The sequence below is a fragment of the Podarcis melisellensis genome (assembly GCF_964234715.1).
Source record: "Podarcis melisellensis genome assembly, chromosome: 4".
In the NCBI taxonomy this organism is placed as follows: domain Eukaryota; kingdom Metazoa; phylum Chordata; class Lepidosauria; order Squamata; family Lacertidae; genus Podarcis; species Podarcis melisellensis.
This window is the reverse complement of record NC_138531.1, coordinates 90,945,606-90,971,719: the sequence shown is the minus strand read 5'-3', so window position 1 is coordinate 90,971,719 and position 26,114 is coordinate 90,945,606. Positions and strand designations below refer to the sequence as shown.

Sequence of the window (26,114 nt, the reverse complement as noted above, 5' to 3'; positions counted from 1 at the left end):
TAGTGTGAAAAGTGTATCTTCTTTGGGTAATGTAGTGTTCCTCTTTGGTGTCTGTGCTGTATTATCTACAAGGAAACATCAAGATTGTGCATTTTATCCTTTCATGGTCTATTCCATTTATGTGAACGACTTGCTTTATTAAAACAATAGTTTTTAATTACTATTATAGTGTGGTTGGAACAGGCACACAAGCTTCATAAATGATAGGGGGCAGATGGTTCGGGGCAGAGTAAGGTGATGATGATGATGATAATGTTATTATTTATGCCCCGCCCATCTGACTGGGTTTTTGGACTGCCAGTCTCCCCATTGCCAAACCCCTGGTGATATTTCACCCCCCTTCCCCCCAAACGTGTTCTAAGAGTTGCTTCACATTGTATCTTCCCAGTACTTTAGAAATACACCCCCAGAGAATGGGTCTTTCCATGGCTGCTAGCCACAGTAAACGAATAGCACATTTATGTATGGAGGCAATATAGCACTGAATGCCGGGTGCTGAGGACAAACAGCACACTTTCATTCTCTGTTCACAAGTGCTCACAGTCAGTTGGCTGGTTGCTGTTGCAGACAGAATGCTGGATTTTTCATGTGATTCTGCAGGGCAACCCTTGTGTTCTTTTAGAAAAGCATTTAAAAAAAGAGAGATGCAACGGGCAAAAGGGATCTCAAAGCTCCCAAGATGTGAAGCCTTCTGCGCTGTCTTTTACATAACCGACTCATTGAAAAGGTTCTTCAGTAGATGCCTGCTTCTCTTTACGCGGTAACCACCGTCACTGGTCTTCATTTAGTGCCTGTGGTAAGCTGCTAAAGTGAGTGAAAAGCGAGGCTCTGAGAGCCTTGTCCGATTTAATTGCGTGCAGAACCGTGTAACAGATCGCACTTGCAGCCGTTCCCTCAACTCAAGTACCAGGAATGTGCTGTTCTCGGCAGAGGCGGCCCTCATACAGCTGTGCCTCCCTGGCACATTGGAGTGGATTTTTTTTGGACTCTCCGAGCCTGCGAATGTATTTTAAGGGTAATGGGAGAAAGTTCACAGTTGTTGCACGAAGGAAGGGCGGTCCGTGTCCATTGATATGAACTATCCTCTCCCAGAATACGATCGGAGTGGGTTTTCTTTCCCTTGGAAGAGTGATCTGTGCGGGGAGATTGTTTTGGCTGCAGTTAGACTGGCACAGGTGGGAGCACCTGCTCACATTTCCTTTGGTAGGACTCCAGCGCATTTTGGTTTTGCGTTTGAGAAGGGACGTGTACGGGGCGAAGCAGCTTTTCGGGAAGTGTCTGCTGTTTTATAGGCCATGATATTTCTCCCCTTCAGATTTTCGTAGTAAATTGTTATGGCTCTCCAGCAACAAGTGTGAAGAACAGCATGTGAAAGAGAAGGTGCAGCTTGACAGTTTGCATATTTTGACTCGGCCTCCTGCATGTACTGGTCTGCTTTCCGCAGCTGCCATATGTCAGTGTCCTGAAGTGCATTGCAGCCAGCTGGTTATCAGCATGACCCAAGCCACTGAAGCTGTTTTAAGCACAGATTTGGGTTGCCACAGAGACACAAGTACAGCTTTCAGTTCCTTATTGAACATATAACAAAACTTGCAGGATAACTGGGATAGAAATTGCAAATTTAATGGGCACATCTTTGGCATGCAGACAGAACGAAACTTCATTCTGTGTGTTTGGTTACCATGCTAAGAATTGAGACATAAGCAGGCACACAGCTACGGTGGAGAATATGGGCTGGTAAAGGACCTCTGAACGGTTACACCCAGTCAAAGGCAACTATGGAGAATATGGGCTGGTAAAGGACCTCTGAACGGTTATGCCCAGTCAAAGGCAACTATGGGGTTGCGGCGCTCATCTCGCTTTCAGGTCGAGGGAGCTGGCGTTTGTCCACAGACAGCTTTCTGATGTCATGTGGCCAGCATGATTAAACGGCTTCTGGCACAGTGGGACACCATGATGAAAACCAGAGCACACGGAAACACCATTTACCTTCCTGCCACAATGGTACCTATTTATCTACTTGCACTGGCGTGCTTTCAAACTGCTAGGTTGGCAGGAGCTGGGACAGAGCAACGGGAGCTCACCCCCTTACAGGGATTTGAGCCGCCGACCTTCTGATCAGCAAGCCCAAGAGGCTCAGTGGTTTAGACCACAGTGCCACCCACGTCCCTTATGGGCTGGTTAGTCAGCTCAGCACTAAAGACCTTGGTTTTACACCATGTTTTAGACCAGGCTTACCCATTCTATTGCCCTTCAGATGTGTTAGTATAAAATCCCAATCAACTCCGGCCAGCATGGGCAAACACATATTTTAAATAAAATTTAAAAGTGTAATTTCTGCTTTCTAAAGTTTTCCCTGGGTGGCGGTGATTTAAACTTAATTCTGTTGTTCCCAATTATATAGGGAAAAGCCGATTACCTTCAGATTTTTATTTCTAATTATTTATTTAACAATTTGCATACCGCTTGATCATAAAAACCTGTAAGCGGTTGATCTCTTTTTTTAATTACTCACTAAACATTCTGGTTGTCAGGGGAGACAATCAATAAGAGAGGTTGTTGATGGTTTGAGTTACTTATAAATCTGTGCATTGACTCAAGTCCTGCACAAGACATAAAGTCTTCCACTTGAAGAGTCTTAGCTGGTTTCAATTTCACTGTACATGCATATTTCAAGTAATGACCGCCGTCATAGCTATCAATGCTCACTGGCCCATTTAATCGCACCCAAAATTCTTATACACTGAGCCAGTAAAATGATATTCACACAGCAATCAGCACTATAAATATATCAACGAGATTTTTTCTTAAATGATATATTTAAAATAGAAAGGAGCCTCCCTCGCTAGTAGTAACAGAAGTAGTAGACATCGGTTTCCTAAGAAGTCATTGCCAAATGTTCAGCAAGCAATGTGAGCAGACATTCATCTGTTTAGGTGAACTACCTATTAACTTGAATGGTAGTTTGCTGGTGCAGGATTCAAATTTCCAGGTAAAGTGGAAACTAGATAGCCTTTCTTTTCCATGTGATACAGCAAACTGCATCTGATTTCTCTCAAGTTTCTCATCCCTTTTGGTAGCTGGTGAAGTCATTATCCTGTCAATTGTTTGATCTTGGTTAAGGAATATAGAGAAACCGGCCTAAAGACAACTTGTTCCTCCTTTCTTTTAGAAAACAAATACCCCGTTCCTCCTAGCCAGATTTCTTTTAATTGTTATACCAGCATTGATGTTATCCATGCCTGATGTTGTCTATACTTAGGTTCCTGCTTAGCCTATGATTTGCAGCTGGGACAGTAGATGAGAAACCTCTGTAATCTGCTCCGTAGGCTTGTCCAGCTCCATTTCGAAGTTGTAGAAGTTCCTTGGTATTACATTACAGAAGCCGGGCCAGACTAAAGTGCAACAAACACTTTTGAACATTGTTGCCGGGCCTCGGTTTCATGTGATCATGTTTTATATCACTTAAACAGAAGCAAAATGCTGCTATTTTGATAATTTCTTCTGAGCTCGGTGCATGTGCTTTGAGGTTTTTGAGAGAGCCACCAGTATTGTTGAGCTTTTCCTAAGGATGTCTCTGGACAAAATCAGCAGGGGCTGTCTTCTAAGAAAGAACATACGTGGTTTTGTAATTTTCATTATGAAAGGGTTGTGGCTCCCCCCCCCCGCAAAGTCTGGGAAGGATGGCTGCCAATGGCTTGACCTATTTGTCAGACGTTCCTTTCCTGCCAAACAGCTTGTCTTCCTATCGTCATACCTGCTTGTGTATTGCTTTTGTCTGGTTTTCCCACAAAGTGGGCACAATCGGCCACAGGAAAAGTGGAGATAGTCCAGTTGTGGTTAATTCCAGCTTGAGGGTTCTCCATAGGCCTCTGGTTGGTCACTGTTAATGAGATAGATGGACCTTTGCTCTGCTCTTTCAGGGCTCTTCCTATGTAAATATGTCTTCCCTGGACAAAATGCACTTAACAAATAAATTTTCCCAATTCAAAAAGTGGCCAATACTTAAAATTCATCAGTCTTGGAACAACAGACGACACAGCCAGTTATTGCAGATTAGACATTTTAAGAGCCTAGTCTAGAGAAGTGGGATGTTCACTCAGGGAATAATAATTAAAAAATGAATATAGAGCAGGGGTAGTCATTGTGGTGCCTTCCAGCCCAAGCCAGCATGGCCAATGGTCAGGTGTGATGGCAGCTGTAACCCAAAACCTTTGGAGGGCTACCTCTGATACAGAGGTTTATCTTTGCTTCCCTCTTGACATTTTACTGGTGTGAAAGTAACTTAGAATGTTTATAGAGAGCCTCAAAGAAGATGGAGGGCTGGTCTGTGTGTTCCTTTTGTGATCGGAAACAGAAGTTCCATCACAAGTTTCCCACTGACCCATCTCTGTTTACGCTGAATTTGCTGTGTGAACAAGGGCAAAGATGTAGCAAATTTCCTTCCCCCTCCAGTAAAATAACAATAACAATGATAATAAAGGCAAGGGCACTTTTACGTAATGGCTCCAACGCACAAAGTAAGTTTTGCAGGAAGAGGAACTAAGGGGATGTTGATCCCCGTGGTGAGAATAATTCATGGGACAAGCTGGGAGCATTCTCGGACTGGTTTAGTAACCACTGTGGCACTTAGAGGTAACCTTAGCCCTGTGCCAAACTGCTGGTAAGGTGACATACAATTAATCTGTATGGAAGCTTAACTTGTGGAACAAATGGAGTATTGCAAGAGCCTGTTTTGTAAAGGTTAAGAAAGGGAACAAGGAATAAACCTTGGAAGAAAGAGAAAAAGAGTAACCATACATGTAGAAAAGTTGGTGCTAAATAAGAAACAAGCAATGTTTAGATCTCATGATCCATGCTGATATCAGCATTGTTATAACTAAAACCTGTACTGAAAGTGCCATGAGTTTAGAGGTTGGCTAGGGGAGCAGATACCGTATTTTTTGCTCCATAAGGCGCACCTTGTTTGGGAGGAGGAAAACAAGAAAAAAAATATTCTGAATCCCAGAAGCCAGAATAGCAAGAGGGATTATTTCAATATATAGAATTGGCGAGACTAACACAATGTATTAGACATGGCAATATTGTAAAACTGAAAGATGATTGGACTAAATTTCTAAACTATATTGAGAACAATCTTGGAATTAAGAATTTAACAGTAGACGATAATTAACTCCTATGATGTGTAAAGATACAACAAGAACAACTGCAGAAGATACATGAGATTATATAATCCTAAACTGAGGTAAATGGAAGTCAAATGTATGTAAGTGTAAGGGTTAAAACTTCTTTTCTTTCTTTTTTCTATTCCGCAATCTCGTTGCTCGTTCTCGTTTCTCTTTTTTTTTCTTTTTACTTCTCATCTCTTTTTCTCTCTTTATTCTTGATCTGGATATATGTAGTATTATTCTTTATTCTTGATCTGGATATATGTAGTATTTCTTTTGGACTTGTATATATGTGTGTATTTTTCTTAAATAAAGTTTTTTTTTTAAAAAAAGAGGGATCTAGCTTCTGGGAAGCCTCTTGCTGTCCTGGCTTCTGAGATAGCCGCGCCAAGCCTCTTCAGCACAGTGGGATGAAGGCTCCCCCTGCCTGGAAGAGGCTGCACATGGCTAAGGCAGAAGCCAGGAGAGGCGCTTGGCTGAAGGAGCGCTGCACAGCTCTCCCTCTCTGCGCAGCGCAGCGCCCCTTCAGCCAAGCGGGAGGAGGAACAGAAGGAGCCCCTTCTGTTCCTCCTCCGGCTTTGCAGGACAGGCGCGTCGCTGAAGTGGCGCTGCGCAGCTCTCCCTCTCTGCGCAGCACCATTTGCTCCATAAGACACATTCACATTTCCCCTTACTTTTTAGGAGGAGAAAAGTGCGTCTTATGGAATGAAAAATACAGTACACAGGAGAAAATTAGCCAATAAAATAAGTAAGCAGTAAGTCAACCCAGCCTCATTTATGAATGTGTTGCACCTGCAGCAATTTGATTTGTTACTGTTTTGAATATTTACCTGAGTTTCAGTGTGAGAAATGGAGTCAGGTTTTTAAAAATATGTCTGTTGAACAGGATTCATCTGCGTGGTAATATTTGCAAGAGTATACGTGGAAGAGGTCTTTGAAGCCTTTAATCATTTTTTGAAAACCCGTTTCACAAAGTAATCCTTAGCAGAGAGGGCATATCGGGCCATAAAAGTTGGTTAAAATTACTCTGCTCTTTTATATCTCACGGTGTACTTTCTGCACCTGTGAAATCTTTCATCTGATGCATGAATTAGAATTATAAATACTGGCACAATATCGAACACAATAAAATGGATTTTGTTGTGTTTCAGCCCCCATTCACAAGCTCTCAACCTGGATGGCTGCAGTTTATTGCAAAACAGAGTTGTCCCAACTAAAATTGTGCTTAGAAGGTGGTGTGCCTGCCAACGCTAAGTTCAAGTTTCTTTGGGAGGAGGGTGAGCTATGATGCAGCCCTTGTCTCAATTGTATCACTGTGGGTTAGCCTGCTCCCCGATGTGTCAGCTGGAAGACTTTGCTGTGGGAATGCTTTCAAATAGGTATGCCTCCAGTGATGGAGCTGGTTCCCAGAGCACACCCAGAATATACACCTGCCCCTTCTGGGAGAGTGCAACCCCATCCAGGGCAGGCAACTGACTTGCTTTCTGGATCCAAGAACCGTTCACCCACATAGCTTCTATCTTGCCAGGATTCAGACTCATTTATTAGCCCTCGTCCTGCCTTCCCACTGCACCCAGAGGCTGGTCTAAAATTAACTGGCAGTACATTTAGGAGAGATTACTCAATATGTAATTAACGCAGGGAATCCACTCCTAATATATGGTGCCTTACAAGGGAGGATAGACAAATCCATGGAGGGCGTGACTCTCAGTTGCTATTTGCCATGATGGTTGGCATTTGAGTGTTCTTAATTCTGGATGCTGAGGACAAGCAACCTTCCCGCTCTTGCCTGTGGGCTTTGCAGAGCTTTCTGGCAGGCCGCTGTTGAGAAGCCGGACTAGATGGGGCCTTGGTCTGATGCAGCAGGATTTCCCCCCATGTTCTTAGCTTCTGTACTAATACACCCTGAAGTTGGACTGCACATGGAAACAAACCACATATTGTTAACATTGGCTGAGCAGCTTTAACGGTTCAGTACATGGATTTCCTTTTGCTTTAGTGCATGCTTCGCAAGACACCTTGCAGAGTGGTTGTTGAAAGAACCCAGGAATTGAATACGCTGGAGATTGAATATAGCTGTCCAGTGCTTGTGTTTTCAGGAAGATCTTTGTTTTCAGAGTTCCCACAGTCTTCCAGATGTTTGAGCGCGAGGCATAAGGCTTTCCCCATCTCATTGTTTCCTTTTCTGTACCATTGGCATGGATTTAAGGGGGAAAATAAATATATTGCACATCTGAATGTTTCTTTTCTCCATTAAGTTAACATTCCTGAACTTTTCATGGGGAACATGACTTCAAATTAAGTAAAAAAAGAAGGGAGGGAGACATGTGTGTTTATTCATTTGCAGTATTCAGACTCAAGCTACTAACTGAAGTTTTCAATGTGGCATGCAATATATTCCAAAAATAATAAAACAAAGAAGAGTTAACCAGGGCAGTGCAAAGGTGTATATGGGTGAGATGCAGGATTTACGTATAAGCTAAACAAGCTATTGCTTAGGGCTCCACTCTCTTGGCCCCCCACCCAAAAAAATCTAAACGAAAAAAACCTGGATGTACATTTCCAAAATACAAAATAAGTTCAACAATTACTTTGATAAAATACATGTTTTGTTATGTGCAAATGGCTTTAGATACCTGTTTAGTCCATAAAGTACTATATACCATATATTCAACACAAAAAACAGCAACAATTTGTTGTTGACAAAGGACATCTGGACATATAAAGGGCCCCATTACCTTCAGTAGTTTAGGACCTCATCAAACCTAAATCTGGCCCTGCTGGCACCACAACAGTATGTCTGTTTGCCAGGGGGTTGGACTAGATGACCCTCGCGGTCCCTTCCAATGCTGAAATTCTATTATTCTATTATCTCAGCTACATTGCTTGACTGTAGCCTACTCTTACAACAGTTCACTTGCCCCCGTATGCAAGAAGGAGAAACACACACACAGTAGAAATGGTATTAACTGCAAATTTTAAAACTGTGGCCTAGGAGTTCTGTTAGGGTGACCTATGGAAAGGCTGCGGCGCAATAGATCTGTACTCAGCCCTACACTTACTTTGCTTGATGTGATGATGGGAGGACTAAGGTGCCCAGCAAGGGGTCCATGAGTCACGCGGCATCACAGGAGCACAAGATGCTCATCTGTGGCTCTGCACGAGTCAGCTAACTCAACGGAGATGTCAGCTGCCAACCTGGCGCTCGGAAATCTCCACGTAGTTGCAATTGGATCTGCACCAGTGGCAGGACACGCCTGGCACCCAGGGAGTTTTGAACACTGCCCTTCACCAGCCTTAGTTCCCTCTCTCCTTGAGTATTTTTGCATGGCTGGGATGTGTCTTTGAACTCTGATAATGCCTCTTGCTTGCCTGCTTTGAGGATAGAGAACGGATGTGGGTAGAAGACTATTCTACTGCCCAAAGGGGAAAAAGTACATCCATTGCTCTGCCTGCTTTTGCCTCTCTCCCCCCCCCCCACTAGAGACATGTGCCCCCCCACAAAGGTTGCCGAGATGAGCACACGGCCCTCATTCTGAAAAAGGTTCCTGCCCCTGCCTTCCCCATAGATCTCTGGCACAGTGTTTTGTTTTTTTCAATGAGTGCTCAAAGGTACGCAGCACCAGCACCTCTTTTTTGTTGTTAAAAAGTGTGGCGCTTACTGTAACTTCACAGCGATCACCTATTTTTCTAGGGGGAAAAAACCTCCAATGTCCTGACTCCCATTCTGCAGCTGAATCTCCTAGCCTGGAAATAGCTGTTGGAACAAGCAGGTGTTACGCCCCTCACCTGCCTTCTTCACTGAACTGTTGCTCATGTTTATTGCAGATGCATGTAGCACTGGAAAATCAGAAGTGTTAATAAGTCCCCCCCCACTCCCCCAGCAAGCCTCCAGGCCTCGGATGCTCCTACTGCCACTACGACGTTGGAGGAGGCTGTAGTGGAATAATTCTCTGTTTCTTGCCCTGCGTTGTTTTGGTTGTTGTCAGTCTTCCAAGGGCCATCAGCTGACACAAGACGCGAACAGCTGCCATGTTACACCAAAGGGAATGCGCAAAGGAGTGGGTGGTCTACCCTTGGTCTAAGGGCCCACTCGACACAAAGAATTTTGGGTTGGGCAGAGAATCGGGCTCAGTCCTCCTGGAGCAGGTGGTTGAATGTCTACAGAGAGCCAGTGGGGCATAATGATTGACTTGTTGGTCTGGCACAGGGTAGATGCAGCCACAGAGGTCACTGGGTGCCCTTCAGATACGGAATCATTGAATTGTAGAGTTGGAAGGGGCCGTGAGAGTCATCTAGTCCAACCCCCAGCAGGGCAGGAATATTCAGGTGGCCCCGTTTGGGGGTTGAACCCATGACTTCCGCCGTTTACCATCCCTCAGCCTAGCCTTCCTTACAGGGTTTATATGAAAATGAAGGTGACCCCCAAGCTCCTTGGATGAAGGGTTGGATAAAAATGTAATAAGCTATGGTTGGTATTCAGTTAAATTTCACTCAGAGTAAACCCACTGAAATTAATGAACATGGCCATGCTGGGTTCCTTACTTCTAATGGGTCTACTCTGAGCACAACCTAGTTTGAATACTACCCATGGGGAGAAATTTTACACTCTGAAACCCTTGGGAATGGAAAAAAGGAGGAAACTAGATGGACCTTTTGACTGTAAGTTCCAAGGTTATGTTTCTGCGAATGTTTCCACAGCATACCTTCCCAAGGTTTTGTTTTATAAGTGAGATTTATCTGTGAAGTTCCTGACACGGCTGTTTTTCTTTCATTTGCTCTGCCTCCCTCTCTCTAAATGTCACGTTCTTAATATCTTCTCTAGGGCTTCATTAGGATGTTTAGTGTTGGTTACTTGATCCAGTGTTGCCTTCGGATCCCGTCAGCATTCCGGCATCTGTTTACAAAACCTTCCCGACTGCTCTCGCTCCTCTACAACAAAGAAAATTTCCAGCTTGGGGCTTTTCTGGGGTCATTTGTCAGTATATACAAAGTAAGTTTCTAAAGTGCTGAAAAGTTAAAAAGTTGGAATTTAATTATCCTAAAGTTGCTCCTTTGCAGCAGCAGAAATATTTAACGAGCATCTGTATCATTCTAAGGACTGAGCCACATAACCTACCACACACACATGTGGACAATCTTTTTTCTTTAAAAAATAATTGCATTAAGGGCACTAATCAGCAAGTTGAATTGTGGGGTGTGTGTTTTTTACTAAATGGGGAGCATTTCTATTGAGTGTTAGTAGAATATTGGCTCCTTTGTCACAAGTGGGGAGAATCCCCTTGATTTCTGTTTCCTTGACCATGGAGGAATTTTGTAACCACTCCCGGGCGACATTGTTTTGTAGCTTAAAAGGGGGAAAAACAAACAAAAAGGAAACAAGCTTAGCTTGAAAAGAGGTGAGGGAGTCAATGTGATGAGCAGTTTTAGAATGCGTCAGTGAACTGGGAGTCTGAAAGGCATGACACATATCTTGTTTGCAAGACAGAGAGAAATCTTCATTTATTAGTACAACACAGCACCATTCACCTACTGCTTGGAGAGGTGTGGTTTCTGCCTTCATGATTTCTCCTACACTGCTCCAGGTTCTATACTAATATTCTACTCATTTTATTGTGGCAGATCACATCGTTCTACTCTTAAGCAACCCACTAGACTCTCTGAGAGCAACCACACCACTCGAGGCTATATATAAATGATGCTATAGCCAAGCAAACTTTCAGGTTTACCAGTATGCTCACTCTTTCTAAGACCAATGTGTTGGGAAACTGTGTACGTGCAGCTACTCACACAGAGTCACTTAAGGTTTGGCAGACAGCCAGAAGGCAATCTGAAGGAGTAAGTCTGCCTGGTGATAACAGAGACATGGAGACCGCTCCCTGATTGGTCAAGCTCTCTCAATGGAGTGATAATTAATGGCCTACTAACTGGAATGTGTTAGTTCATGAGTTCAGAGGTTCAGAGTTATGTGTGTCAGTGTAGGAGTTGTGAGTCGTGTCAGAGAGAGCTAGCAAAAGATCCGTGTTCTGTTCCTGTAAAAAGTCCACTGTATATAATGAACACCTAACTACAAGTTCCTGGTTCCTGCTTCGTCTATCCTGTCTGCAGCCAAGTTGCCAATCACTTCTGTGGTTTCTGCGTTTACTCTGCTAGGTCTGGCTAAGGTCCTGCAACTAGTCAGAAAGTTGCGAAACACCAAATAGGTTTTGCCAATACAATGCACTCTGGAACTTTTCCTCTAGGCTCTCTTGTATACCTTCTAGGACCCTAAAAGTGCTGGTGGCAGAATTCTGAATTGTACTCTTCAAGACTGTAGATTGCAAGGCAGGGGATTTCTTACTTTTTAATGCTCTCCCATGTAATTAGCTCCCTGCGTATATGAAGCTAGCACATCAGAGAGATGAGTCTCTTTCCCTGAAGCACCAGTTTACTACATGCAGAGAGCTTTTTCCACTAGAATTAATATGAACCCCCCCCCCCTCCCGAAGCAGTACACTCCAGAATTCTTGCCGCCCCATTCCAAATAATGTGCCAAATGTCTGGAAGCAAGTCCTTCATATTGGCAGTTTTCAAGCAGCCAAGTAGTATATTGACTCAGGTGAGGAGCAGTTTGGGTGTAATGTATAGAAAGGAAGGAAATGGTATTTTGAAAAACAAAGAGGCTGTGTATATATGAACAATTTCAGATTTGGCTGAGGCTTTGTCCTTGTTTCAGAATGACCTTCTAGTCTATCTCCAAATACCACGTTGAGATTACTTTATAAATCATCATGCTGAGCAGCTACTAAGTGTTCATCAAGAGCCAGAGCCGTAATCAGAGGGTTTAAGTTGACTTGATTAAATTTTTAAGATATAATTGAGTGCTTTGTTACTAGATTATAGCTCTAACAAGGTTGATGTGATTATCCTCAAAACACAGGGTACAAGCTGCTTCCTGCGCTGGGTACGGAACCTGGATGATGAACTGCATGCACTTATTGCAGGTATACCTCCATGTTTCTCCATGGCAGTGGCCCACTTGCCCAGGGCTAGAACTTTCCACGTATTTGCCTACCCGCTAGAGAGATGCCGGTTTGGAACCTCAGCCCTCTGCTTCCTTGTTTCATATGGTTTTGTCGATTTTGGGATGGGAGCAGTGAGGAAGCCTCCGTTGGAGATCAGCTTAGTTTCCAAGATGTTGTAAGAATTGGCCATGAACAGTGTCAGGGACAGAATGTTTGCAACACGTCCAGCTTCTGTCAGCAAAGAAAAAACCCCTTAGCCCTGCCTTTGGGCATCCAAAGTCATCTTCCTGGCCACTGCGTGAATTTTGATTGTGGACTGTGTTGGTCTCTGGTCTGATCTTGCTGGACTCCTAAGCTCTGTTATCCCTTATTTGGATCATTGTTGCTACAGAATTTCATGTAGTGCATGGTAAAAAATGTGACCAATTTGTTTCTTGTTCATCCAGGATCCTTGGCAGGAATGTCAATGATGTTCTACAAAAGTACTACTATCTCTATGTACCTGGCTTCCAAACTAGTAGAGGTAAGCGTATTGCGGCTTTGTGTGTGTGTGTGTGTGTGTGTGTGTGTGTGTGTGTGTGTAAAACAATCGGGAGGAAGAAAATTCTGAGCACATCTACTCCTTTGTAGCGGTTTGGAGCCAGTGGGTCTGTTAAACCCACATCTGACCTGCATTTTTTCGTTTTAGGAAGGTGGAGCTCTGTGTGGATGGGCAACAGAACAAGGATACCCTACATAGCATAATAATAATAATAATAATAATAATAATAATAATAATAATAATAATAATAATGGAAAAGGCACAGACCAGCAGGTGCAGGATGCTTCTTTGAGAACAGCAACCTGAGTGCAATGGTTTTTCTATGCTTGCTTTGTTGCTCAGCTGGTATATCTTGTATTTTAAGCTAAAAGGTTGCTTCCACATATTAAGTTTTCCCTTGAGGAAAAGCAGCTCCGATCGAAATAACACCAGGAATCAGCTTGGAAGGATAGCATTTCATGCATCTGTTGGCTTTTCCCTTTTGTATCTTTTCACTTCACTAAATGACGAGGTCTACTGGTTCCAGACTTGCTGTGTAATATTGCACCGCACAGCGGCTGCTTATTCTCTCCGGAGTTTACCCCAGGGCACTAGGACGCTGGTGAAAGCAGAATCTCTGCATGAATTGCCATGTCATGGCATCCAAAAACTAGCCGACCAATGAGGGACGTATTGCTTAGGAGGAGAAATGGTGAGGATAAAAATAAGCTTCCACTGTTTTCTTTAAAAGCAAAAAAAAGAATGCTTCGAAAGAGCATACCATTTCAAGTAGCTTTTAGAGGGCTGATTAGTTACTGCTCTAAGAAAGGAAGGAAGGAAGGAAGGAGAAAGAAAGAATAGGAGGGAGTTATATTGCTTGGACCTAATATATCCTCTAATGCAATATGATGTTAAGCAGCTGTTTACACTAGAAATACCCGTTTTTTACGTCCCCATGTATAAAACGACCCCCATATTTTGAGCCCCAAATTAAGAAATAAATATTTTAAACATTCCGTGTAGAAGACGACCACCAATTTTAAACTTTAAAAAACATAGTTTTATACACGGAAAAACATTTTAAACTGGGGAAAACATAGTCTTATACACGGAAAAATACGATAAGTAGCAAAACTGCAAACATGTAAGTACTGCCCCATATCATTCCTAGAATTTATTCCTACTCCCGCTGCAACTGATCATGTCGTCTTAGTACGGTTCCCCTCTTTCTTAGTCAGTTCCATGCTAAAAAGAGATGCATTATAAGCCAGGCAAAATTATTTAGGTAGTCTATAATACAGGTTTCCTTGTCACAGAATTTGGACATTTCCCCCAGCATTCTGGAGACTCTGTAAAAATTTAGGCCAGATTAGGATTTAGGTTTGGCACCACCTGGTGGTCAATAGGCAGCACAGCAAGTTTGAAAAAAAATGAAATAAAGAATTCAAACAGGAAGCTACCCTCTTAGCGCCTCCCTTCTCCTTCCTTCTCCACTTTCCCACTTTGCCTCGCAGAAATTGGTCCTTTCTTCCTTCGACACCTGACATTCTTGGAGCAGGAAGGCATAAAGTGGAAGCAGTGGCCACTCTCGGTTCCACTGCATCTCTTGCCTCTGTAAGAATACTTTGCTCTGTGTTTCTTTCATTTAACAGGCCATGTATTTCAAAGGCATCGAAGCTGGAAAGGTCCCTTATTTTCCCCATGCCGACAGTATCATCTACGCTGTGTCCACAGCCATCTGCTTCCAGGCAGTAAGTGTTCAACCTTTAGTTGGAAGCTGCTTGATGTGTGTCAAAATCAATGAATTACAGTGGAGTAAAAATATTTAGAAGCAAGGAGACAGTTTGACCCCGTGTACAAAGGTCTATAGCCTCCTTCCTGTGTTTCCCAATAGCAAGATTGCTAGAGCTTTTTTTATGCTGTTAGACGAGAAGACTTGCTGAGGCTTTCAGGGGAAGAGTGTGTGTTCCCGGAACAGGTAGCAGCAGCTGTCTGCTGACTTGAGCAGCCATTGGACTTGAACCCATCCCTTCCTTTGTGTGACGTTAAATCTGTGGCGGGTGGGACTGCTCCTATGATTATTATTACGCTGGCTGTTGTTATGCTTTTTATTATGTCTTTCTTACTTTATTTATTATGGAGGCTCCGTAAAATGTGTTCTTAGTGTTGTACACTACCCTGGGATCTTTTGATAAAGGGCGGTATATAAATTGAAATAATAAGAATAAGAATATGGTTAAATTCAGATTTTGTTGTTGTAGGCCGTGATGGAAGTTCAAAACTTGAGACCTTCATATTGGAAATTTCTATTACGGCTAACAAGGGGAAGGTAAGTAACCAGCAGTGATTTTAATAGAGCAGTTGCAGATTGCAGTTCTGTAAGAAGTTTGGTACTCTTTCTTGGGAGAAAGATCAATAGTCTGCTAATTGAGGCCATCAGAAAGAGCAACCACCCCAAAGTATCTTACTGGCTGTATATTAAAAATATAGGATGGTTGTGGTCAGGAAAGCACCATTCCCTTTGAATTTCCCTGGTTTCTGCTTGTATCGCAAGGTTTCAGTTCCATGTCTGTTACCAACAATGTTTCTTAATTCAGGATTAAGAATGGATATTTGCATTTGCACACCATCACAGATCCTGTGATATGTGGAGTGTAAACATGCCTACATATCTGTGGTTGGGTCTTTATTCTAACTTAAAAGCGCCATCTGCATTGGCACTTCTGGAAGATAATTTCCATTCTGACTTCTTTTTTAAAAAAAACAGTCAACTACTTACAGAAATACACCATAATGCTAAGCAACCAATTGAAAATCATGTCATATCTGACAGGCGTCGCTCTTTGATTTGCAGTGATTAGGGTAGAATGCAGTTTGCGTGCAATGCTCCCAAGTTTTAAATTAAAAGGAAGGGATAGGGTGATTATCTTATCTGAACACAGACATAAGTTAAAAATGGAGATAAATAAAAAGAGAAGAAGGCAAACAGGGAAGGAGAAATCTCAAGCAACCCAGGAACACTGTAATTGTTAATGCATTGGACTGAACACTTGGTAAGCTACCACATTGCCACACTTCCTTTAGCTAGAAGGAGGAGCTTCAGATTGGAGAAGAGGAGAAAGAAAGGGATTCGTTTGACACAGGACACGTTAGTGTGCACCACATTGCACACTATAACTGACAGAGTAGTGAGCCACACAAAAAGGGGTTGTTGTGAATATATTCTAAGTCTGCAAAAGATTTTGCTACGTTAATCCTCAGAACAGACAATATCCAAAAGTTCTCTGGCCACCAGAGATTAGTCCATTAAAGGGGTTCATTTGAACCATTTAAGACATTGGAGTCGAACTCTTGTAAACACTCAAAAGCTTTTATAAAGCAAATAAAAGTTACTTTCTGGCATGTGTATCTAGTATGGGGAAGTTTTTAGTTTGGCCTATCAGATAGATATATTGATAGATTTTTGGTCATGTTTCTTTTCGTAGATCCATAATTTCAGACTCCATTTTCAATAAAACAATGGCAGCCACAATTCCGTTAGTTTTCATGTCTTACTTCAGCTGCGAACGCATTGCAGGAACCGGGTTTCATTCAGAATCAGAGTTGCCTTACTCTCCCAAGTGATGCAGTGTGCTAAACTCTCGCCTTGTATTTTCTAGGTTTGCTGTCATGAACAGGAAAGTTTTGGATGTATTTGGTACTGAAGCATCTATGCATTTCAAGGACTTCGTACCTGCGCTTGACCCAAGACATACAGTGGCTCCACCAGAGAGGCCTGTTGAGCGATCTTGGTAGTGAGACGTTAGCCTGGGACGAAGTCTGGCTGATGTTTGTGCTGAGAAGTTAAATTAACTTTAACAGTCAAATAGACCGAAGAGGGCTTGTGTTCCACTTCAGTATTGTTTCAGTGAGTTGCGTTATCTTACCAATCAAAACGTTGCTAAAGCACCGTAGTGAGATGCGGCTTTTAATTCTGCCGCTCCCTTAGTAGAAAGTGTCTCTGGATCACTGTGGCTGGTTGACGCAACCTGGTAGATTTTTGACAGAATTATATATCAATGGATTAATATATCAAAAAAAGATCGGGTGGGTGGGTCAAAGTACGTGAATGTACTTAAAATAAAAATAACACCATTTTGAAAACAATTCATTTTAATTCATTCCGGTAGATAACTTAATAACGATATTTTTACATTTAGAAAATGAAAGGGACATTGGAGATATAATGTCAGAATTCTATAAATTTTATTTTAAAAGTCAGATTTAGTGGGGAATGTTTTCTCTGTCCCAGATAGATGGTTAAAACAAAACATTGTTACTGGAAAATGTTTAAAGATCCAATGTCTAGTACCATATTTATGACTGTACTGTTTATATCCAGCTTTGGCTTTGAAAAAGCCCACCCCACCCCCAGCCTCTTCCCTTAAGTCGAATTGCATACCTCGAAAGCTGCCGAGAGATTAAAAAAGAAATATAGTGGGCATTTAGGCCTGAGTAATGTAGTTCTTCAGATACATGTATGAATAACTAGAAAGGACAAGACCACCACAGAATGGAATGTAGTATTGTTCTTCAGGTTTTGAGCTGAGCCTCACAAGATATACTAGATGGTTTGAAGAGCAAAAAAATTGAAAACCTATATACAAGAGACTTAAGAAGATGATTGTGCCCTTGAATATGGAATTGACTTGATTTTTGTAAGCCTCCGTACTATGTCAGTAATCCAGTGGCCTTCCAAAGGAGACAAAACCCCAAAGTTTGAAAGGTGAAGCAAAACAGATTGATTTTTTTTTTGAGAACATTGATGCTGCTTGCTTCTACAGATTTTGTTCTTTTTTTAAAAAAAAAAAAGTGTAGCCGATATACAAGAGCCATATTACAAGTATGTTAAATTTAGGGCAAGCTGGTCATTGCTCGAAATCCACTGCCCCTCTTTCCCTATCTGATCCCTGTGGAACCTTGGATGTCCAGATTCCATTTCTATGATCAGTTCAGTTGGGTGCGGGCTGCAGTGAAGGAGCCTTTGGATGGAAAAAACATTGTCGTCTGATTTGTCAGAAGCTGAAATGTCTGTGCTTCGAAAAACATCAGAAAGATTAGAGATACTGCTCAGATTCTTCTTTAATTGCTGCAGAGTTGTCGTTTTTCCAGCTGTGTGTGTATTTGTGCACATGAAAATTACCTAACAGAATAATTTCCAATATAACAGTGAAATTATATTTCCAAAGAACAGCAGTAGCATAATATCTCTTTAAAACATCCCAGGGAGCAAGCAGTATTTTGAGTTTGTGAAAACTTGCCTTCAAGCTGGTTATAAAGCGCAACACTGGAAGAAAAATATGATTAAAAAGCCTGCAGTTTTAAGTACTCTTGATTTTGGCTTTTTGTTTTTGCTTTTTTAAAAGCCAGCAAGTTCTTTTTTCCTATTTCTTCTTAAAATTTAACATTGTTCCCAATGAATTTTTCTGGTGAACTCAAAAAGCACACTCACTGTGTCATGAACTATTTAATTTTAGTTAAAACTAATAAAGGTATTATGCTACCATTGCTGTTTGATTTTTATTTTTTTTAATGGACCAATATATTTGCCTCCGTTTATTTTCTGCTGTAGCACATAAACTTGCACGTTGGCCTTTTAAGTGAGTACTGGTCATACTTGTTACATGTTGTTGGGTTTTCCTCATGCACTAAATTTTATATCGGGGTTGCCAAATGAATCCATAGCTTCCCTTTGAGGTAGGGGAGAAGTACGATTAACTAACACAGCACCGACGAGTGAACCGCTACTGCTGCCGAATGATTGTCAGAAGTGTCTTTGAAGAACGAAAACTTCAACAACTGGCTACACAAAACGTTTTTTGCATACCTGCAAGAGATGATTAACAAATCCCCTGACAGTGGCGGAAAGTTTATTTGGTAAAGACTCTGGAAAGAGTACAGACATTGAACTCAGGGACATTATGCCACCCACATGCCATATAATATAACAAAAAGACAACCCCAAAAGAAGAGAAACCCATTGGAAGTGAAAGTTGTCTCCACAACCAACAGTAGTCCCATTGTCTTGACTATTCCATGTAATTCCATGAATAGAAAAACTCTGGTATGGGTCAAGAACTTAACTTATAGGGCTCAGAGCAGGTGGTTGCAGTACACAGAAGCAACCATGCACTTGGAGCTATATTGACACTATTTCCTGCCCCAAAGTATCAAACCATCCAGACCTTTGTGTGTGAAACTTGGTCTTCCTCCTTGTATGGGCAGCCTGTGCCCAGAGGCCTCAAATCAAGCCACCAGAAGCTCACACTTCCTGCTCTCCAGAGTACAAGAGGCCCAAGGCCATGCCTGATGTTACCAAGAGCTGAGTGCTTGGCCCTTGCTTCTTCTCTAGGACAACGTGGGAAGATCAAGGAAGGAGGCCCCAGAGCAGATGGAGATGGTTTGATGGAAAGACTTTTGAGGATGGTTCCAGGGTAGCATTTGTGATACCATGAAAATGGCTCAGCATCGAGTGCGTGCCCAGGCGTCTTGAATGCCTGCAGTGGTTCTGAGCTTCGTGGTGGAGCTAACTTGGCAGCAAAGAGTGCGGAAGGGGGGAGGCAGCTCAGCAACCAGGCTGAGCGTCAAGTCTTGGAGGTACATGGACAGCAAGGGAGACATTCACCCATCAGAATATGGTAGTCAGAGTTTTGGACCATATCTAGGTCTCTATCTCATTAGTTTGAACACCTTACTGGGCATTTTGGCTTACGGGTCTATAACATGTTTTTCTATTTCAGCCGAGATCTTTTTATACACCTTTGTTCACAACCAAACTTACTGTAATTGTGCCATGGCATCCAAAGTGGTACAGTTTGGCTGAGACCACTGAACCACCTCTATCTCTGTATGGGCTTGAAATCCTCTGTCAGACTGAAATTGCCTCGTAACAGAATGTCCCCCCCCCCCAGTTTTACTTAAGCAGAATTGTGTTACGAGTGGAAAATTGACTGTCCCTTTGCAACCCTCAGAAGACAACCCAGCAGGACCTGATGATCTCATTCACCACTAGGAGCTGTTCATGAGGCTGTGCCAAATTTTCACGAGGCTTGAGATTTTTCTTTTTCGCAGTGAAAACTGGCATTTCATGGGTCATTACGTTTTGACTGAAGGAATAGCATTCCTGGAGGAGGAATGCAGCGGCGTTACTCTTCACTGCAAAATTATCGTCCCTCAAGTTCTCTTGTCCAAAGCACTGGTCAAGGGAGAAGGAGACGGTCCACACTTTTCTGGAGATTACTTTAAAGGACTCGTTCCACAGTAATATGCACAAAGTGTGAACCTCCTCCTCCCTTTCTCTGAGAAGCAAACTCAAAAATAGAGGCCGATCTCTCCCCCCCTCCCCGCTCAACCAAAATGCTGTCCGCATGATTCATGTATAAGGATCTGTAACTTGGAGGTCCGATTCAAACATAGAAGGAAGTAAGTTGCCATGAATGTTTGCAGGAGGCAGAGAGAGGGGAGGCACAAGAGCGTTGCAGCTTCTTCTCTGTAGGCTTCCCAGTCTTTTAAGAAGGCAAGGGATACTAAGTCCCCTCATCAGATGAATGCACATCCATCACTTTGGGCCAGACCTAGCAGTGTGGGTAGAAGCACAACTCACACTTCTTCTTTCACCTCTTTATTTGAACACCAGAAATAGAATCATAGAATTGGAAAAATGATAGAATCATGGGGTTGGAAAGGGATCATGAGGGTCATCTGTTTCAGTCGCCTTGCAGGGCACAAATCTCAGCTGAATCATCCATGACAGGTGACCATTCAACCTCTGCTTTAACAAGGAAGGAGAGTCTACCACCACCTGAGGGAGACCATCCCACCATTGAATAGTTCTTCCTGTCTGACTGTTCTTCCTGATGTTTATTCCAAGTTTCTCCAAAATCTGTGGGACTTGGCTTAGGATCCAGGGTAATGAATGTGGGGCATTTTGAGTTTTTCTTCATTAGGATGAAATGGTGAGTTAGGGACTCTGGGAGCTCTTATCTCAAAGGCTGCTTCTGCCATCCCTCTTGTCCTCTGTGTTTCATATTTCTTGGCGATCATGGTTTTTGTGTAATGATACATTTTAAAAATATGTTTTAAGGAGCTTGTGATTTTAACTGGAACGGTTGGAAGTAAACAGTGAGCCTTGCCACCTCTCATCTCTGATTATTAAAACATTTCCTTACTGGACAAGTTGCAATGCTTGGATTGATTTAACAGAATAAAATTATTTGGCGGAACCTGTTTCTCAGACGCCAGGCTTTCTAAAGCTTGAAGAGACCATTTTGTCAAAATAATCCTACAGAAATATCTGTTAACTGCACACACACTGCTGATACTACAAATATCCACAATAACACCTTTCATGTATGTGGTGAGGGACCTTTCATACTGAACTTGTGGGTGGCAGAGTGGGTGACTCCAAAACAACAGCACAGGGCATGGCCATGAAGCCATAAATGTGTGAGGGGGTTCACCTTAAGCCACCACTGAAAGCAGATTAAATGGCCACAAAACCCTTACGTGATCATTAGAACATTGTTGGCGTGGGCTACTTTGGGAGGGAGAGCCAGACAGAAATCAAATCTATCAATAAAATTGCCAACTTTGGTTTTTCTCATGGGCTCTGGCAGCTTTCCGTGTTCCTTCAGCACGAATTGGGACCTCTGGAATGAAACTCAACTTGGGACAAGTTTGGCTTCATTGCCTGGGGCGAGTTCAGCAGGGCCCACATTGCAGTATTAAAAGCACTGGACCTTCTCTCCCCACCAAAATCCAGTGCTTGTTACAGCTTTCGATGGCCAACAGCTGACTTGATTTTCAGAGTGCAGTATGATATTAAGCGAGAAATACTTAATCACAAACGTGACAGAGCAACCATATAACACAGCCAGCTGTGACACACGTTAAAACATGGGGGGCAGTAGATTCAGTGTTGCACATGTCAGCCTGGAAAGAACTGAATTCAGGACACGAGGACAGAGAGATTTTGCAGGAATTCCTACCTTCCATACACAGAACGGAATGTGTATTGGAAGAAAAGGAACTGCTGAAGCTATAATTAGCGTCCTCTTCTTAGAAAAGCTGCCCCGCTGAAGAGACTTCACCACTTTGCTGCAGAAAGTGGGAACTGGAGTGGGGTGGCCAGTTTTGCTTCCTTTTAAAGAACGTTAAAGAGTCTGTTGGCTCAGTCCAGTGGCTCATCTAGTCCAGTGTTCTCACATGGGCCAACCAGATACCTGTGGGAAACCCACAAGCAGGATTCGACCACAAGATCCTTCTCCCCTCCTGTGGTTTCCAGCAACTGGTATTCAGAGACTTTGCAGTCTGCAACTGTGGAGGCACAGCACAACCATCATGACTAGTAATCACTGATAGCTCTCTCCATTGATTTGTCTAATCCTCTTTTAAAGCCACCATCATCTCCTGTGGGAGCAAGATACCATTCTCCATAACTGGTCCCAGTTACTAGCCCAGCAGCTGTGTTTTGTGCCCCTCTATAATATTTCCAGGAAGTCTTCAAGGGTCACCCTTTGTACAGCATGTTGCAGTAGTCTAGACTGGAAGGTAGAGCACAAACTGGCCCCCAGAATATCCCCGACTTGGGGGCTCCCTCATCAGCCTTAGTTGCACATGGTCCTTCAGAGACGACAGTAGATCCATCCATCCATCCGAAGAAACGCCATGGTACACCTACATCAACAGAACCAGACGCCTTCATCTGCCCCATTTGCAACAAACCATTTGTCTCCCATGTCGGCCTCTACATACACAGCAGGTACTGTAACTCTCCAATGGTTTGACTTCAAACCCAAAGGCACACTCTTCCATTGCCTCCCAAAACAGACAGACACTTACATTATTTCCCTGCTACCTCACCTTTGGCTGCTCAACTCCTTGGCAAGCACCTGGTAAGCAAATTCAATCCTTGTGTCGGCTGTTACATATGCAGCCCACTGGTACAGTGTGCATCAAGATCTGTGGCTTGGGGAACGCTCCCAACGTTGGTGTCAGAAGTGGACTTGGTCAGAGGTTTCCAGACACCCTCTGAAAACTAGTCAGCGGGGCAAGGAAGGCAGGGTAGCTGCAGTGCAGTCTTTTTCGAACCTTTTCAGGCCCCTTCCAAAAAACTTGTCTCCAGTGCCTGCTTTACAAAGCATTATTCAGCATAGCACAACCCACAAAAGGAAGAAGACACAATAAAATTCAAAACACTAACAATTAATTGCACATTTCTTCAAAATCCAGTATAAACAATGGATGAACCTGGTCCTGTGATACTAGCTTTTCAAAGTCTGATAGTTTCACATTTAGCATCCCCTGCTGCCCTCTTGCCTTTCAGTGACCCAGCAGGTAATCCCACCATCCCCCAGGGGGCAGTACTGCCCACTGGGGGAACTATGGCTATGGCTGTTAAAAGCTCTTACAATGGTACCTCGGGTTAAGAACTTAATTCATTCTGGAGGTCCGTTCTTAACCTGAAACTGTTCTTAACCCGAAGCACCACTTTAGCTAATGGGGCCTCCAGCTGCCGCCTCGCTGCCTCCTCACAATTTCTATTCTCATCCTGAGGTAAAGTTCTTAACCTGAGGTACTATTTCTGGGTTAGTGGAGTCCGTAACTTGAAGCATCTGTAACCTGAAGCATCTGTAACCCAAGGTACCACTGTATTTGCTTCTTACAGCTTCTGTAAGTATAGCTCAGGGGTAGGCAACCTAAGGCCCGTGGGCCGGATGCGGCCCAGTCGCCGCCTAAATCTGGCTGCAGACGGTCTGGGAATCAGCGTGTTTATACCTGAGTAGAATGTGTCCTTTTATTTAAAATGCATCTCTGGGTTATTTGTGGGGCATAGGAATTCATTTTTTTTATTTTCAAAATATAGTCCAGCCCCCCCCACATGGTCTGAGGGACGGTAGACCGGCCCACGGCTGAAAAAGGTTGCTGACCCCTGGTATAGCTAGATGCTGCAATGAAGGCTGTGCTGAATGTTCTTCGATTTGGGTTTTTAGGATGATGACAGTGCTTGCTGGAGAACCAAATACCAACCACTACCCCTTGACACCAGTGACAATTTATCCTCTCCAGCTTCGAGCTCCCGTCTCCCAGATCACTTTCTGCTTTGGCACCAGTGGGGGAGACATTCCTCCTTTTTGCAAGGAGTTCAGACCGGGCAGACACAGCAGGCAGTACCCAGTTTCACTCGACACTGGCTGGCATTTCCCCATAAATCTTTTGGCAGGTGGATTTTTATTGTCTTTCCCAAATAAAATTCCCGTCGATTCCCAGACGCAATTTCATATGGTGTTGCTTAAGTCGCTGCCCCCGAGACCATAATATTTGATATACCCAGAATGGTGTGTCTTGGCAACTCCTTGGACACTAGATCCCGAAGGGGATTTTATACGATGCCTCTATTAAATTTCTCCCAGATAGTTAGCCCGGCCACCAGAATCTGCTGTGCTGTCAATATAAGAAGAAGTCTTTGTTTAGAATGTGAAGGATATTCTTCTGAGAATTATTGCATGAGGCCTGTCTACTAACAGCATAATCTTGATCCAGGCTCTAAAAAAAAAATGGCTCATTTATATATTTATGTATCTCATAAAACATGTACACTGCTTTAAAGTATCATTAAAATAAACAATTAAGGTAAAAATCAGATTATATTACATGTCTGGATAAGCCAGCCTAAACACAAGTGTTTCCAGCAGGCGTTGAAAAGTGTGGAGTCATGGTGTCTGCCTAATATCATCATCATCATCATCATCATCAAACCTTTTATTGGCATCACATCCAAAACAAATCAATACAGAATTACCACTTCCCCATAGAATCATAGAATCACAAGGGCCATCGAGTCCAACCCCCTGCCAAGCAGGAAACACCATCAGAGCACTCCTGACATATGGTTGTCAAGCCTCTGCTTAAAGACCTCCAAAGAAGGAGACTCCACCACACTCCTTGGCAGCAAATTCCACTGTCGAACAGCTCTTACTGTCAGGAAGTTCTTCCTAATGTTTAGGTGGAATCTTCTTTCTTGTAGTTTGGATCCATTGCTCCGTGTCCGCTTCTCTGGAGCAGCAGAAAACAACCTTTCTCCCTCCTCTATGTGACATCCTTATACAGTGGTGCCCCGCAAGACGAATGCCTCGCAAGACGAAAAACCCGCAAGACGAAAGGGTTTTTCGGTTTTTGCGACGCTTCGCTAGACGATTTTCCCTATGGGCTTGCATCGCAAGACGAAAGCCCATAGGGAAATCTCGGGGACCTTTTTTTAAATGCTGGCGGTGGGGAGCAAAGCCTTTCCCCCCCCCTCCGGACTTTGCTCCCCACCGCCAGCATTTTAAAAGCGGTCCGGGATAGCAGGGAAGCGCTTCCCGCTATCCCGGACTGCTTTTGAAGGCAGGCAGGGGGGGCAAAGACTTTTGCCCCCCGCCCGCCTTGGGAAGAGGTCCTGGACCCCTGCCTGCCTAACCGGGGGCTTTTAAATCGCCCCGGGACTGTCCGGGGCGATTTAAAAGCCCCCGGACGGCTTTTGAAGCCTCCCCCCGCCGCCCGGCTTCGGAGCATCGAAGCCGGGCGGCGGGGCGAGAAAGCCTCCCCCCGCCGCCCGGCATCGGAACGATGTCCCGAAGCCGGGCGGCGGGGCGGGAAAGCCTCCCCCCGCCGCCTGGCTTCAGAACGATGTCCCGAAGCCGGGCGGCGGGGCGGGAAGGCCTACCCCCGCCCCCCGGCATCGGGGCATCGTCACGAAGCCGGGCGGCGGGGCGAGAAAGCCTCCCCCCGCCGCCCGGCATCGGAACGATGTCCCGAAGCCGGGCGGCGGGACGGGAAAGTCTCCCCCCGCCGCCCGGCTTCGGGGCATCGTCCCGATGCCGGGCGGCGGGGCGAGAATGCCTCCCCCCGCCGCCCTGCATCGGAACGATGTCCCGAAGCCCGGCGGCGGGGCGGGAAAGCCTCCCCCCGCCTCCCGGCATCGGAACGATGTCCCGAAGCCCAGCGGCGGGGCGGGAAAGCCTCCCCCCGCCCCCCGGCATCGGGGCATCGTCACGAAGCCGGGCGGCGGGGCGAGAAAGCCTCCCCCCGCCGCCCGGCATCGGAACGATGTCCCGAAGCCGGGCGGCGGGACGGGAAAGTCTCCCCCCGCCGCCCGGCTTCGGGGCATCGTCCCGATGCCGGGCGGCGGGGCGAGAATGCCTCCCCCCGCCGCCCTGCATCGGAACGATGTCCCGAAGCCCGGCGGCGGGGCGGGAAAGCCTCCCCCCGCCTCCCGGCATCGGAACGATGTCCCGAAGCCCAGCGGCGGGGCGGGAAAGCCTCCCCCCGCCGCCCGGCATCGGAACGATGTCCCGAAGCCCAGCGGCGGGTCCGCGAAGCCTGGGCGCGCTGGCAACTCTCCGC

General features: G+C 44.4%; 1 protein-coding gene across 1 annotated transcript in view; it reads left to right on the top strand.

The window, feature by feature from the left end:
* TMEM135 (transmembrane protein 135) overlaps positions 1-18,237 on the top strand; it is a 174,888-nt gene extending 156,651 nt beyond the window's left edge. The window contains exons 10-15 of the mRNA XM_081909969.1: positions 9,994-10,161; positions 12,088-12,151; positions 12,619-12,695; positions 14,345-14,443; positions 14,954-15,021; positions 16,352-18,237. Of these exons, the coding sequence (XP_081766095.1) occupies positions 9,994-10,161; positions 12,088-12,151; positions 12,619-12,695; positions 14,345-14,443; positions 14,954-15,021; positions 16,352-16,487 (612 nt within the window). The 3' untranslated portion in view covers positions 16,488-18,237. The remainder of the gene's footprint in view (positions 1-9,993; positions 10,162-12,087; positions 12,152-12,618; positions 12,696-14,344; positions 14,444-14,953; positions 15,022-16,351) is intronic.
* Positions 18,238-26,114: the final 7,877 nt, after the last annotated feature.